At 36.6% G+C, this 13,515-nt stretch overlaps 2 protein-coding genes and 1 long non-coding RNA gene across 3 annotated transcripts in view; all 3 read right to left on the bottom strand.

Moving 5' to 3' along the window:
* The window catches only part of LOC134814322 (uncharacterized), a 59,158-nt gene extending 56,886 nt beyond the window's left edge, over nt 1-2,272 (bottom strand). The window contains exon 1 of the mRNA XM_063822418.1: nt 2,257-2,272. The gene's annotated coding sequence lies outside the window, so the exon portion shown is untranslated. The remainder of the gene's footprint in view (nt 1-2,256) is intronic.
* The window catches only part of LOC134814257 (uncharacterized), a 90,704-nt gene extending 88,426 nt beyond the window's left edge, over nt 1-2,278 (bottom strand). Inside the window, exon 1 of the long non-coding RNA XR_010160135.1 lies at nt 2,249-2,278. This is a non-coding gene — a long non-coding RNA (uncharacterized LOC134814257). The remainder of the gene's footprint in view (nt 1-2,248) is intronic.
* Nucleotides 2,279-6,246: 3,968 nt separating this feature from the next.
* LOC134813848 (uncharacterized) lies at nt 6,247-11,021 on the bottom strand. The gene is made up of 6 exons (XM_063821727.1): nt 10,914-11,021; nt 9,949-10,098; nt 9,560-9,704; nt 9,085-9,208; nt 6,485-6,611; nt 6,247-6,363 (listed from the first exon to the last, which is right to left on the bottom strand). The coding sequence occupies exons 1-6, from the start codon at nt 11,019-11,021 to the stop codon at nt 6,247-6,249; spliced, it is 771 nt and encodes a 256-aa protein (XP_063677797.1).
* Nucleotides 11,022-13,515: the final 2,494 nt, after the last annotated feature.

Genomic DNA, 13,515 nt, shown 5'->3' with positions numbered 1-13,515 from the left:
TAACGGAAAGGTTCTCCTTGGTTTGCCGGAGGCACAGAAATGGGAGACACTGGCAGACATTGTAATCACGCGCCTTTAATCATGTACATTACAGATCTTAACCACGCGGTCTATTAGCGCACCCTGCCTCAGCTAAGCCTAATGAGTTAGCTGGGGAGTGGGGACCTCAAGCTATCAGAATTAAACGTAAAATTAAACCTCAGGCTATCATGTTCATAAACATAATAGAGATTCGGCGGAATGACAGGCTGAGCGCGGCCCAGTAACTTATGAGTTGTTTCCTCATTAATTATTTACTACTATACCGGTGTCTTACTAAGACTCTTAGGTTATAAATAAATAAAAATAACCATGGGCCAGTGCGAGCCACAGCTAATTCAAATAATTATCAGTTTTATTCAGTACTTAAAGGTCTTAACATACGTTTGTGATAAAGTAGTCCAAACTTTGAAGCCATATTGTCATTGAAATAAGGTTGCACATTAACACTGACTCAGAGGGACACAATTCTCTGGGGATGTATCAGCTGGGATATTATTAACTCTTAGGTAGCTGATTTAGGCATCGGAGTTGTTTCGTTTCATCGAAAACTTATTGCATTTCATTTCAAAAATTGTTTATATCTTCTTTATTATACTATTACAGTTTTTTATAACCTTTTATAACAAATGTGCAAAGTTGAAATGTGATCCAAAATATCTAGCTCAATAAAGGAAGTTTTCTTATCCAAAGAAATAACGCTGCATTGCAATGGGGACAAACTTTGTCCGAACAGGCTTGCTAAGGTTTCTTCTGTTTGGGATAGTCTACTGTGCAGGTTAGTGAATATTACAAAGAGAATAAATGTTACAATCGCAATCCTATGACTGCCGATAAACATTTTTAATATGAACATTTAACGTATTACTGAATGAAGATAGTGAACCGTATTTACTGCCTTGGTCAACTTATTTTAATCTTAAACGTCTGCTCTCCAGAATGGACAGATGTGAAACGACATCAGTTTATCGACTACGATCTGGAGGCATACCCCCTACAGATCAAGACAGATTCTGAAACAGGAAGAGGTGATATGGTTGACTTATGCGTGTATACTAAGAATGCTGGTGGTGTTAGAGATTATTTCGGCTTTATATACATCAGATTCTTAAACATCATAAGTTATAAAACGTCCTCCTGCAAAAAAGGGCAACATCTAACAACGGCACCAAACGAGAAGGAAAAGATCTGGACCTTAACGAAAACATCGACTAACTTGATTATTGACTGCAATGGAGTCAAAGTCATTGATTTCAATTTTCAAACAGCAGGATGTGCTGAAGTTTGGTCGAAAGATGTTGCTAAGATCGCATTTTGGGACGATGGTGACGATAAAGGTGCATACGATACAGCTTCTGATGAATACAGAAAGTTTCCGACTTGTTTCTCCCTGCCTGCTGTAGCTCATCTGGAGATTATATCAGGTTCTCTGCCTGTAAACCATGGTACAGAGGTCACAGTTATGTGGGATTCGCATTAGTGGGAGATAACGAAACTCTTCGTAACACCAGGCCAGGGTAGATAAGAATTCCTTGGAATCGACGGAAGGGGTAAAATAACAACATAAGGGGAAGAGTTGGTTACTATAGGATACTAATTTAATAAAATCTTAGAGCTGATGGGTTATGACAAGTAGCTCAGATTATGCTACAACCTAACTTAGATATATAAATAAGCATATTTTCGTTCGAGTTTTAGCCGAGTGGACAGGTGTGATGACAGAAGCTCAGTCCCCAGACACTCCTGGATGAGTTATCAAGGTAACCTGCGCTGAGATCTCAACACAGGGAACAGTCACAACATGATTACTTTAGGTTCATTTGACAAGGAAAAATAAAATTCAAAATCAATTCAAACTCAAATATTTAACAACATTTCAATGCATTGTTATTATAACATAGTAAAACACTTTATTTCAACCCCGTGCTCAGTGGGAACGAACCGTTCAGCGGACAAGACAAAATGTGAACCCTTGGTCTTCCTTTGGTGAGCTTGAGCGATAATAAGGTGAGATAGAAGAAGCGGAAGAATATTCTTTTCAGTGAAATCTTTAAAACAATTTTCAATCAATATCTAATGAATATTAACATATAAGGCTTATAATTATATTAATGCTTTTCAAACAAAGTTACAACGAATTCTTCATGTAGTACATCCTGGGTTTGGACAGGATATGCCCGCTTAAGATATTTCCATCACGTTACATTACATAATTCTCAATAAATGTAATAGATTTGTAATGTTGTAATTAGTTTATATGTTTTGAACTGTTGAAATTTACCCAGCCCTAATATATTTTAACAACCTTAAAGAAAAGCAAACTAGTTCTTTGTGTTTGTTTTTCATCCTACTTTCTGCATTTATCAGCAACTACAATTACAGTGAGTACACTTAATATTATTTAGAGATGTGCAAAGAATCATAAATCTAGTCGAGCAAATTTTAGAAACTGACCAGAAATCTGGTGCTTTCCATTTTTAATGGCAAAATTGAGAAGATCTTAATAACGTCAAATGATTATCTACCCTACTCTAAAGTTATCAATTACTAACCCCAGGAACGAAGACGATGCTGTATAAAAACTATACGAATGTTGATAGAAGAGTGAAGAGAGATGAACAGGAAAGAAAATAAAGGATATCAGCTCCAATGAATTAATGAGAATTAGTTAAGGTTAGAAATTTTTCGTAACATGGCAATGTTGCAATCTGGGAGGGGGCTTATAAGTAACACAATAAATATTTTAGTGAACCTGCCCACCTTTGACTGTGTTTATAAATCACTTATGACCTAATTTCCAATATTTATCAATTAATTTCGATTTTAAATACCTGCACGTAGTTGCCTGACATATATAAGAGAATCTTTTTACTGTAGCAGCATTCCCAATTGACTATGGTGTAGAGATTGCAGTTGACTGCATGTCAGGATTCAAATTAGAGGGACACAACACCATCACTTGTGTAAAATAAAAATGTTCACTGAAACAGCATCTTGCCAACAAAGTAAAAACTAAATGTCTTGGTTCAAATATATTTTACAAAAAAAAATGTCAATAACCTTCATTACTGAAATAGGCAGGGGAAAAGTGGCCTTACGTTGGATTTGAATGTCCAAAAGAATTTCTCAACGGAATATGGGGCCATCTACTTAGGACGTCCGCCAAAATCTCAGATTTTCAGACCACCCCCTCCCCCTGTCCGGGTGTGTCCGAATTTTCAAAACCACCCCTCCCCCGGACGTCCAGATTTCCAGCTACTTTTAAGAGTACAAATAAAACCAAGTCAAATTCATAGTTAATAAAATGTTTAGTTACTTAAAATAGAAAATAATACATTTAGTGTCGAACAAGTTTACTTTTAGCACAGTTCTACAGATACATTTAAGTACATTTAACTTTAAGTACCCGTTTAAAATACAGGTATCTAAACTTACAGAGTAATTAGTGTCAAAGAGTTGAAATAAATCGGACTTTTTCGTTAATTCTACCAAAATTTCCGGACGTCCGGATTTTCAGAAACCACCCCGCCTCCCCTTGTCCGGATTTGTCCGAAATTCCAAAACCACCCCCTCCCTAATTGCCGGATGTCCTAAGTAGATGGCCCTTATGGTAGTTAGGACCCCTACGAAGGTTTTCACCAAGCTTTTCACCAATTTTGTATCTCACGGAAACACCACTTTTTCCCCACTTTTTAGTTTTACCACCTTTTTGGTTTGCCAAATAACTTTAGTTGTGAACGGTTATGCTACAACCTAACTTAGATATATAAATATCAAATAAGTTAATTTTCGTTCGAGTTTTAGCCGAGTGGACAGGTGTGACGACAGAAGCTCAGTCCCCAGACACTCCTGGATGAGTTATCAAGGTAACCTGCCCTGAGATCTCAACACAGGGAACAGTCACAACATGATTACTTTAGGTTCATTTGACAAGGAAAAATAAAATTCAAAATCAATTCAAACTCAAATATTTAACAAAATTTCAATGCATTGTTATTATAACATAGTAAAACACTTTATTTCAAACCCTTGCTCAGTGGGAACGAACTGTTCAGCGGACAAGACAAAATGTGAACCCTTGGTCTTCCTTTGGTGAGCTTATGAGCAATAATAAGGTGAGATAGAAGAAGCGGAAGAATATTCTTTTAAGTGAAATCTTTAAAATAATTTTCAATGAATATCTAATGAATATTAACATATATATATAAGCCGTAAGGCTTATATGTTTTGAACTGTTGAAATTTACACAGCCCTAATATATTCTAACAAAAGCAAACATTTTTGTCATTTTGTGTTCGTTTTTATCCCACTTTCATCAGCAACTACAATCACAGTGAGTACTCAGTACACTTAATATTTTTTAGAGATGTGCAAAGAATCATAAATCTAGTCGAGAAAATTTTAGAAATTGACCGGAAATGGCAAAATTGAGAAGATCTTAATAACGTCAAATGATCAATAACCATAATCTAAAGTTATCAATCACTAACCTCAGGAACGAAGTCGATGCTAGCTGTATAAAGATTATACGAATGTTGATAGAAGACTGAAGAGAGATGAACAGGAAAAAAGATAAAGGATATCAGCTCCAATGAATTAATGAGAAGTTATAAGGTTAGAAAATTTTCTTAACATGAACATTGAAATGTTGCAATCTGGGAGGGGGCTTATAACTATGTCTACTAGTAGTACTGCTAGTAGTGCATCGCGCTAATTGGATAATTACCAATTAGCTAATTACTGAAAATAGTGGACATTTTTTATTGGCTCAAAATGATTGAAATCGTTTGAAACACGGAAAATGTAGTTTTTAGAAAAAACTTTAAAAATTGTTGAATGTTGAAATCGAGAAAATATGAATGATCATCACAACTTTCACTGATATGTTACATTCTATTCAAACATTCAAAATATTTTACTCGTGGATCTTGTATAAGTAAAAGAGTACAGGATATTAATCGCAATCCTAGAAATTATTGTCCCCCGCGCGGGATACTGGTAGGCCTGGGGCTGGAGGGGGATTATTTAAAACATATAATTATAAGTGATACGAAATACTGGTTGGAGTTATTCGTTTTTAATAATATTTGCCTAAATTGCTTTATCTAGGGTTAGCACATATTACAATTGACACGTATTCTTTACTTGTTATCCAAGTGATCCTTTTCCAAGCCGTTCTTAATCTGCACAAAGTTTTAAAGTCTGGCTTAATAGACAATTATAGAGCCACTTACTTGTCCTTGACAGAAAAGTCAAAACCACAAGTATTATAATCGTTCACATATTACTTGAGCAAAATTTCGCAATCTTGGACCCCTCCCTCAACACAATAATCTCCTGACTCTCAGCACACCACTAACTTGTAGTAATTATTGTGTACTGTGAGAAGTTACACTAGCGCTCTACCAAAATCCCCTCCCCTCCAGGTACTGACGTTATATGTGAACGATCTCCTACTTCGCCAACTTGGAGTAGTCATAAAACCTAACTTAATGAGACCTGGTCAATGCGCATAAGAAACCGGGTTTTGAATAAAACATTCTGCACAAAATTTTAGGGGATCTCTGGTCTTTTTTCTGTCATGAGCCTTTGTATCTGTTTTGTGACCGACTAATAATCTGCGTTTAAATTTAGGCACTAGGCCGTTTTAATGTAACGTAGGATTAAATTTACAGAGCCGAACTTTTGTAAAGCCTAGGATAAGAGAATGTTCTAGAATTCCCCCGGTGCAGAGAGAAATGATAAATAATTTAGTCAAGGGAAAAGTGGCATCCAGATCCAGTCTTATCCTTAAATTGGACATAACTCACTAGCTGAAGTAACTTCTACATAAAACACCATAGAAACCTTTTTCTTGATTTAAACAAAAAATGAAGGAACAATTTTAAGATTAGAATAAGATTAGCAAAATCACAATAATTGTCAAATGCGTTAAAAATTGTTTATATTAAAATTCGTCCTACAAATTGGAAAAAATTTAAAGCCAATTATTTAATCAGTAATATACTGAAATCGTTAAAAAGTGAAGTTTATACGTGTCAAATTGTCAAACCCAGTCATTAGATTATCGCATCTTTAATTAACAGTTGTCAATAAAATCTTATGCCATTATTCAGTTTATATCTAGTAATCTAGGGCCATGGTTTTAGGATGTTGAATCGCAAATTTCTGATATGTTTTCCATCTTGTATCATTCCCAAACCTAAACTAATCTGGTGGATCAGTAACAGACCCGGCTGTGGAGTAGATGGAATCAAGATGGTACATCATCATGCTGACGATATCCATCGCGCTGTTTATAGGTCTTTGAGCTCCTAGCCTCTCCTGACGTTGTTGATTATTGATAAATAGGTTTAGTTATAAAGATTAAATTAATGAGTGTTTTTATTTTGGGGACAACTTTTTAGAGTCAACTATTTTAGGAAAGGGAAGGAAACAATCCTACCGGAGGAGAATCTTTGAAGTGCTCAAATATGTCACTTGATTCAATTTCGCTTTTTCCAAACATTTCCCGCCATTTCTCCGCCGTTTTTGGTTCCGGTTCTTTTTCAAAACTCTTTAATTCTGAGGCCCTGAAAGGAAAATCACAATCAAAGATTCAAATTGATTTGTCCGAATATCAGAGGCACATATTAGGTGCGATGGGTGCGGGATCGCACAATTTACCGTTTTCCGCACATTTCCGCATAATTTATTGTTTTCCGCACATTTTGTAATTTTCTGCATATTTCCGCATAATCTAGCATTTTCCGCGTAATTTCGCATAATTTTGAAATTTTTGCGTTATGATTTTCGAGTGTAAAAACCAAAATATGTTAAAAGTCTGGCCCTTTTAGGACCGTGACTCAGGCCCTTTTAGGACCGTGACTCAGGCCCTTTCGGGACCGTGACCCAGGCCCTTTCGGGACCCTGACCCAGGCCCTTTCGGGACCCTGACCCAGGCCCTTTCGGGACCGTGACCCAGGCCCTTTCGGGGCCCTGACCCAGGCCCTTTTGGAACTCATACCTAGGCCACGTGACCCGGTTACCACGTGACCCAGGCCCTTTCGTGACCATGACCCAGGCCTTTTCGGGACCGTTACCCAGGCCCTTTCGGGACCTTGACCCAGGCCGTTATTGAACCCTCGTCGTTACCGTACTTCGATCATACCTGCAGCCCTTTTTTATCGGGTAATGAGCTCTATTCGTTGTAGCGTTGGCTTTATAGTGGGCTTAATGGATCTTTGATCTTGGATCAAATGGTTTACAAGTACTGACGATCAATGCCAACAAGCGTGTCACATATTTGCGATCACGTATGGGATCTGATCGACTCTATCAAGAGGCGTCTTCAAATAACTGTCTCCTGATCTCTACCAGATCAAGTCACTGTTGTCAGATAACTGAATCTCAATATAGGTTCAATCATGGTCTTAGTGAAGAACTACACCCTCAGTAACACATAAACAGACCTATTTTTGATAAGAGCGGCGGTTATACGTTTAGAATTTCCAAAGTCCTTCAGAAAATGCAAAAGAAAACCGCACAATTCCCGCACAAATTTCGAAAAAATCGTCGCACATTTGCCGCATAATTGGTAAAAATTTACCGCACCTTACCGCACATTTTACCTTTATAGTCGGGTGCGGTACCGCATAATTTCGATTTTTTTACCGCACCTAATATGTGCCTCTGCCGAATATTGTGTGGAAAGAAGTTCAGCTCATAACCAGTCCTTGCCTGGTAAAAGTATTACGACTCTTAAAGTTAAATAAAGCTCCTAACAATGCCTTAATAATACTAAAGCAATAATTTCCTTGCTTAGAGGCAAAACAGCTAGAGCTAGCACTTAAAAAACGAAATATAATTAACAGTAAACCCCCTTACTTTGAAGCAGAAGAACTAGAGCTACTTAAACCCCCTTACTTTGAAGCAGAAGAACTAGAGCTAGTTAAACCCCCTTACTTTGAAGCAGAAGAACTAGAGCTACTTAAACCCCCTTACTTTGAAGCAGAAGAACTAGAGCTACTTAAACCCTAAGATGTGAAGTTCGTACGGTACGTACCTTTCAATTAGCTGTACGGTACGTATTTGATAAAGTAGGCTGAAAGGTACAGATCTGAAGAGCGTACTCAAAATTCTAAAGTTGCTGTTTGCTGAGACGATTCTCCAGTTAGAGACGTACCGCGTTAACTACGACAGAGAAGGGGTAAAACCCTTACACTGATGCGGAATCAGAACCTATGAAGCTTATTAATCCGTCAATATACTGGAAATATTTTGGAGGAGAACTTTTTCTGCTTAAACAGTTGGCCCAAATAGTATTCAGTGTTTTAAGTTCTTCGTCAATTTGTGAGACCAATTTTAGAGATTACGAGTATATTATGGACAAGCGTAGATTAAGGTTGCGACCTGAGCTAGCTGAAAAGCTGGTGTTCGTGTACTGCAACAAAAGGATGAAGCTTTGAGTTTAACGATAATTACAAGTAGTAGTAGTGTAGTACCGGTTAAGAGCGATCCGGTACACAAATTTTCCTCTTAAATCTTTTATTGTTTTAACCACTGTGTTTATTTTTGACTTCTATCTCAAAAATTATGATGATAATACTAATCAAAAATTACAAGTAATTCACTGAAGTTGATTCTAAAATTTGAAAAAAAATTTTACCTTACAGTTCCTGTACGGTACGTACCTTTAAAAGTAGCTGTACCGTACGTACTTAAAGCCCTGTACCGTACGTACTTAAAGCCCTGTACCGTACGTACTTGCCATCTAAGCTTAAACCCCCTTACTTTGAAGCAGAAGAACTAGAGCTACTTAAACCCCCTTACTTTGAAGCAGAAGAACTAGAGCTACTTAAACCCCCTTACTTTGAAGCAGAAGAACTAGAGCTACTTAAACCCCCTTACTTTGAAGCAGAAGAACTAGAGCTACTTAAACCCCCTTACTTTGAAGCAGAAGAACTAGAGCTACTTAAACCCCCTTACTTTGAAGCAGAAGAACTAGAGCTACTTAAACCCCCTTACTTTGAAGCAGAAGAACTAGAGCTACTTAAACCCCCTTACTTTGAAGCAGAAGAACTAGAGCTACTTTCACAATCAGAACAATCACATATCTCCGTCACCTCAACCAGCTTCACCCTGGTCTCACCATCCTCCACATTAGAGACTGATTTCTCCAGCTTTGGAGCTGGGACGTTAGTTTACAGTTAGGAGTTTACATTTAGGTTACAGAATGATAAATTAAAAGATTTGCGGGATGAGAAGTTAGTAAATTTTACGACTTTTTGGCTTTTGCCATGAGCCTTATATTTAAGCAACAATATTCTGATTTGTTCGGTTACGAACATGTTATCTGGATGGAATATCACATCTTGTTTATTAGAAACTTACAGCAAAACCCCGATTTACCGCGGAGTTTGCAGGGGAAAGGTAACAGTGCGGTATATCGGGGTTTTGATTGTTTACATTTACATGTTTATTCTTAATTTGGGGGAAGGAAATAGCTGCAGTAAATCGAGGTATGTATGACTACACCCACCCTTGTGTCCCCTATGAACTGAGCTGGGAGAATAACGCAACAAGTTTGTAGCGCTCCACTTGAAGAACTTGAACTGTTCATGGCACTCTTTACAGGTACCGAAGTAGTGCTTGTGCCCGGCAACTCGTAACTCACTCCTTTTGAACTGGGGAAATGTTCTGTTTTAATAAACTGTTTGTCAGTTCATTTTATCGGACTTTATTTGAATGGACATTGATAGGACGTTGGAGGCCCTAGCATTCATCAAGGTAGTTAAATTAAATACATTAAATGAATGCCTTCGAACGTCCGATAAGGTATTCAAACAATATCAATAAATTTGAACATCAGTACACAATACCGCACCCATATTTTTTATATTTTAACCACACATATACCACACCCCTTACCTCGTTTGAGTCACCACAGAGGTAACAGCTACAGAGATAACGCCTGTCGACCCCCTTCGTACTCTGCTCCAATGACACAGCAGCTGAACACTTGTCACAGTATGTGTTACCAGTCTTCTTTCCCGACATTCCTACCTCCATCTGATCCAGCTGGGATTAAAATTTAAAAGTTAATAAAAATAAAAATTTGAAAAAAGAAGATTTCATGCTATTTCGTTATACTTATATTACGGTAACAGTTGGTTAAACTATCATGGTGTAAATTTTATTTGACCTCCGTAGTTGCGATCTCGACCATTGAAACAAAGAGTTTGCAGAGGAGAAATACAATGTACATACAATGTATAATGTACAAATGTACAATGTACAAGATACAATGTAAAATGTATCATGATTACATACTCATGTATTATTATTTTGTTATTTTGAAATGTTAAGTCAGCATCATGATCGTATAGTCGATGCCCGATGGTATACCCAATGAATACCACGATAGAGGAGCTATCAATTTCAGACGTATTAAAAGCTATTATAGAAATAGCAGCAAACAACATCATAACTTTGAAAAAAATGACGAAATGTATTTTTAAGAAGATCATGTTGGCAGATTTATAAATTAAAATTAGAATTCTCAAGCTTTTGACGGAAATAAGTCAGAAACATAAATACAGCATACGATGTTTCAACAGCAATGCAACTAACTACTAGTAATTCAAGAGTACTTTAAGCCTTAAGGTGGGAGAATTATTTAAACTAGGTGCTTACACTTTTCACAGACGTTTATAAACATAATTATATACAATTATGATTGAAGGAAATAACATAAAGTGTAAGCGCATCTTGGTTTTTTTCTATATGTTTTATATTAAACAATGATAAATAAATATATTGACTTTGTGGACTGATTATTCAATTTTAACCTACAAATAAACATTTCAACATTAAAAAGACAACCAAACATATACCTCATTCAGCTGGGAACAGTTCGGGCATGCAAAGGAGTGAAGAACTGATTTTCTGGATATCAGCTCAATAGACAGATTACTGCACAGCGGTCCAAACGTTAATAACATGCTGAAAAATAATAAATAATAATTTAATTTAATAATATAAATTATTAGTTTACATATATAAATTAAAAGTTAGTTTGATTGTAAAACTTTATTTAATAACGTGCCGATCTATTACAAAAAAAATCTTTGATAACCTGGCGAGCCTCAATGATTTACTGTATTGAGTTGAACAACTTCTACAGGTCATGTTAAGCTAGTAACCTAGTAACCTAGTAACCTAGTAACCTAGTAACCTAGTAACCTAGTAACCTAGTAACCTAGTAACCTAGTAACCTAGTAACCTAGTAACCTAGTAACCTAGTAACCTAGTAACCTAGTAACCTAGTAACCTAGTAACCTAGTAACCTAGTAACCTAGTAACCTAGTAACCTAGTAACCTAGTAACCTAGTAACCTAGTAACCTAGTAACCTAGTAACCTAGTAACCTAGTAACCTAGTAACCTAGTAACCTAGTAACCTAGTAACACAGTAACCTAGTAACCTAGTAACCTAGTAACATAGTAACTTAGTAACCTAGTAACCTAGTAACCTAGTAACCTAGTAACCTAGTAACCTAGTAACCTAGTAACCTAGTAACCTAGTAACCTAGTAACATAGTAACTTAGTAACCTAGTAACCTAGTAACCTAGTAACCTAGTAACCTAGTAACTTAGTAACCTAGTAACCTAGTAACATAGTAACTTAGTAACCTAGTAACTTAGTAACCTAGTGACCTAGTAACCTAGTAACCTAGTAACACAGTAACCTAGTAACCTAGTAACATAGTAACTTAGTAACCTAGTAACTTAGTAACCTAGTAACCTAGTAACCTAGTAACTTAGTAACTTAGTAACCTAGTAACTTAGTAACCTAGTAACCTAGTAACCTAGTAACCTAGTAACCTAGTAACCTAGTAACCTAGTAGTAGTAGTATTACCTGGCGAGCCTCAATGATTTACTATATTGAGTTGAACAACTTCTACAGGTCATGTTAAGCTAGTAACCTAGTAACCTAGTAACTTAGTAACCTAGTAACCTAGTAACCTAGTAACCTAGTAACCTAGTAGTAGTAGTATTACCTAGCGAGCCTCAATGATTTACTATATTGAGTTGAACAACTTCTACAGGTCGTGTTAAGCTAGTAACCTAGTAACCTAGTAACTTAGTAACCTAGTAACCTAGTAACCTAGTAACCTAGTAACCTAGTAGTAGTAGTATTACCTGGCGAGCCTCAATGATTTACTATATTGAGTTGAACAACTTCTACAGGTCATGTTAAGCTAGTAACCTAGTAACCTAGTAACCTAGTAACCTAGTAACCTAGTAACCTAGTAACCTAGTAACCTAGTAACCTAGTAACCTAGTAACCTAGTAGTAGTAGTATTACCTGGCGAGCCTCAATGATTTACTATATTGAGTTGAACAACTTCTACAGGTCGTGTTAAGCTAGTAACCTAGTAACCTAGTAACCTAGTAACCTAGTAACCTAGTAACCTAGTAACCTAGTAACCTAGTAACCTAGTAACCTAGTAACCTAGTAACCTAGTAACCTAGTAACCTAGTAACCTAGTAACCTAGTAACCTAGTAACCTAGTAACCTAGTAACCTAGTAACCTAGTAACCTAGTAACCTAGTAACCTAGTAACCTAGTAACCTAGTAACCTAGTAACCTAGTAGTAGTAGTATTACCTGGCGAGTCTCAATGATTTACTATATTGAGTTGAACAACTTCTACAGGTCATGTTAAGCTAGTAACCTAGTAACCTAGTAACCTAGTAACCTAGTAACCTAGTAACCTAGTAACCTAGTAACCTAGTAACCTAGTAACCTAGTAACCTAGTAACCTAGTAACCTAGTAACCTATTAACCTAGTAGTAGTAGTATTACCTGGCGAGCCTTAATGATTTACTATATTGAGTTGAACAACTTCTACAGGTCATGTTAAGCTAGTAACCTAGTAACCTAGTAACCTAGTAACCTAGTAACCTAGTAACCTAGTAACCTAGTAACCTAGTAACCTAGTAACATAGTAACTTAGTAACCTAGTAACCTAGTAACCTAGTAACCTAGTAACCTAGTAACCTAGTAACCTAGTAACCTAGTAACCTAGTAACATAGTGACTTAGTAACCTAGTAACCTAGTAACCTAGTAACCTAGTAACCTAGTAACCTAGTAACCTAGTAACCTAGTAACCTAGTAACCTAGTAACCTAGTAACCTAGTAACCTAGTAACCTAGTAACCTAGTAACCTAGTAACCTAGTAACCTAGTAACCTAGTAACCTAGTAACCTAGTAACATAGTAACTTAGTAACCTAGTAACCTAGTAACCTAGTAACCTAGTAACCTAGTAACCTAGTAACCTAGTAACCTAGTAACCTAGTAACCTAGTAACCTAGTAACCTAGTAACTTAGTAACCTAGTAACCTAGTAACCTAGTAACACAGTAACCTAGTAACCTAGTAACCTAGTAACCTAGTAACCTAGTAACCTAGTAACCTAGTAACCTAGTAACC

This window comes from Bolinopsis microptera, chromosome 4 (assembly GCF_026151205.1).
Source record: "Bolinopsis microptera isolate Bmic1 chromosome 4, MBARI_Bmic_1.0, whole genome shotgun sequence".
NCBI classification, from domain to species: Eukaryota; Metazoa; Ctenophora; class Tentaculata; order Lobata; family Bolinopsidae; genus Bolinopsis; species Bolinopsis microptera.
The sequence above is the reverse complement of the archived record's forward strand: the minus strand, read 5'-3'. Positions and strand labels throughout refer to the sequence as shown.

Coding starts and splice junctions, on each gene's coding strand:
- LOC134813848 (XM_063821727.1), bottom strand. CDS start 11,021: ATGTTATTAACGTTTGGACCGCTGTGCAGTAATCTGTCTATTGAGCTG. Junction 10,099..10,913: donor ACTGTTCCCAGCTGAATGAG/GTATATGTTTGG, acceptor TTTTAATCCCAG/CTGGATCAGATGGAGGTAGG. Junction 9,209..9,559: donor AGTTCATAGGGGACACAAGG/GTGGGTGTAGTC, acceptor CTAACGTCCCAG/CTCCAAAGCTGGAGAAATCA.